Genomic DNA, 2,500 nt, shown 5'->3' with positions numbered 1-2,500 from the left:
GTCCAAGGAGATAAGAATGTCTGTTATCAAACCTATAAAAACGAATGATCGATTTCATTATTTGAGACCTCTCATGATCACGGGATAAATCAATAACGTAGAGATAAAACTACCTCTTTTTTGAATTTTTGACGGTAAGTCTAATATACCAAATTAAATGGTGACAACAATTAACCCTTTCAGCCCCGATAGTGCCAAATGGCACTTATAGATTTTACTCTGTCTAACGCCAGACGATTTTACTCGTCAATGGGGAACCCCTCGGGGCTTAAAGGGTTAAGCTAACAGCGTGAAAAAACTATGTCCCTGTTTAACCCTTTCAGCCCCGATAGTGCCAAATGGCACTTATAGATTTTACTGTGTCTAACGCCAGACGATTTTACTCGTCAATAGGGAACCCCTCGGGGCTTAAAGGGTTTACAGACGAGCCCATAATTAATATCTCAATCAGAATAATCTTGTACTCGCAATAAAAGTTAAAATGTCGCGCATGTGTCATATAATCACGCGCGCAATGCCTCCGCGTGAATATTTTGCTTATCAAATGATGTCACAGGGGCTATGTCTGTTCTCCAAACGTATCCTCTGAGATTGGAGCGCTATTTGTATGCTAAGGCTTTCTCTTGATTCAGTCAGGAGACGAAGACTAGGAGCGGAGAACTTCCATGCTAACCCTTGGTCATTAGGCTCTTGCGGAAGTCCCATTCGCGGGAAATTCAATCGAAAAATAAATCGGTTTGTGAAAACGCCGTCACAGGAATAGAGGGCTGTCACTGAGGCTCCTAGTCATGGGTTCTTAATTCAGTGAAAAAAAAAAACACATGATGATCACTATTCACAAAAGATTGTGTTCAGGGCAAATTCTGTTGCGTACAAAGACGATGAGGGCTCTACTTCAGTGAACTGACGTGCCAGTAACGATGCGCGAAACGTGATTCACTCACTTGGCATCTCGGGTAAGGCCCAGCCTTCAACTTTCTTGCTTGGAACTTTGATCACCGTCTCAGCACTCCAAGTTTTCTCCTTCAAATAATGAGCTTCCATTAAAATCTATCCTCAATCGAAAAATGTACACTCTTTTCAAAGGATGGTGTCCATAAGCTAGAACTCTTTAGTTCAGTGAGAAGAAGAATTAAATGAAAAAACTGCGAAAAGACGAAGTTTAACATTAAGAAAGGCATACCAAGTCAATAGACTACAAAAGCTTGTCACCTGGAATCGCGAACACTTCTTCTAGCGAGTGTACAGGAAGCTTGTCACGCGAACTTAATTCACTTAAGGGCGATTTTCTCCCTCTGTAATCAACTGAAGGCAATACGTTCATCTTCCTCTAAGAGAACTGGACTTCTTTTCGGAGCAAAATTGTTTAGTTTCTAAAGACACTGTGCTGCTGCGTCGGTGGGGAAGTGAAACAGAGAAATCTGTTTATCAACTGAGTTGATATGGTAAATTGACCACCGTAAAGAAAGTCGAAAGCTGACGTTTCGATCGTTAACCCGTCGTCAGAGTGAATTAGGGAATTATGGGTTGTTAGCGTTCTCTACAGTGAAAGATGGAGCTACGCTATTCGTGGGGATAATCAACTGATTTATTCTTATTATCCACGTTGCTATATCCCCACTAATAGCGTAGCTCCATCTTTCTCTATATAAAACAGTCTTATTCCCCTCATAAGCCAGTTCGGAATTTCAAAAAACACGTGTGCGCGTCTTTGGTTATGGAAGTTGATTGCAGAAATTTGCATTCAAAATCTTTTGCATTTTTAATAGCTGCTTGATTTTATCCCGACGCGCGCACGTGCCTTTTTGAAACTCCAAACCGCTGGCATATTCAGTCCGACGAAGGTCCAACGCTCGCAACGACAGCTTTCAACGATGCAATGGCATGAGCTCATGAGTAGGAGAGAACAACTTCCATACTAAGCCTGTGTCACAGCATTTTTAGTGACCGATTTATTTTGACACTACCTTTTCCGCAAAAAAAACAAGCGCTGTTCTAGTTCACGGAAGATATGACGTCAAGTTAGTTTCTTATGATTGGTCATCGGGTTTCCTAGGGAGTCTTATTCGCGGGAAATTCAATCTAAAAATTAATAGGTCTGAGAAAACGCCGTGACAGGAATATAGCGCTGTTGTTCGGTCCTAGTCGGCTCTTGGTAAAAAAAGGTAAAGTCTGCCACGAGCCTAGAAGGCCCACCAGGCCGGCACTTATCCCCGGTTTCTGTAGCACGAAGCGACTATGAGTACTTCTACTCCCCCCCTGGATGGGATGCTAGTCCATCGCAGGGTTACCCCCAGCATTTTGCCGGTACCCATTTATACACCTGGGTGGAGAGAGGCACCGTGAGAGTAAAGTGTCTTGCCCAAAAACACAACACAATGTCCCCGGCCAGGACCCGAAACCGGACGACTCGATCCGGAGTCGAGCACACTGACCATGAGGCCACCGCGCCTCCAGTCGGCTCTTGGCAATGGTCAATTTACCATAAAATCCTTTTTTT

General features: G+C 43.4%; 1 protein-coding gene across 1 annotated transcript in view; it reads right to left on the bottom strand.

Moving 5' to 3' along the window:
* The window catches only part of LOC138008125 (methanethiol oxidase-like), a 24,019-nt gene that overhangs the window by 5,165 nt on the left and 16,354 nt on the right, over positions 1-2,500 (bottom strand). Inside the window, exons 8-9 of the mRNA XM_068855341.1 lie at positions 945-1,023; positions 1-32 (exon numbers count right to left, since the gene is read on the bottom strand). The exon at positions 1-32 is cut by the window's left edge and continues 90 nt beyond it. Of these exons, the coding sequence (XP_068711442.1) occupies positions 1-32; positions 945-1,023 (111 nt within the window). The remainder of the gene's footprint in view (positions 33-944; positions 1,024-2,500) is intronic.

This window comes from Montipora foliosa, chromosome 6 (assembly GCF_036669935.1).
Source record: "Montipora foliosa isolate CH-2021 chromosome 6, ASM3666993v2, whole genome shotgun sequence".
Lineage (NCBI taxonomy): Eukaryota > Metazoa > Cnidaria > Anthozoa > Scleractinia > Acroporidae > Montipora > Montipora foliosa.
The sequence above is the reverse complement of the archived record's forward strand: the minus strand, read 5'-3'. Positions and strand labels throughout refer to the sequence as shown.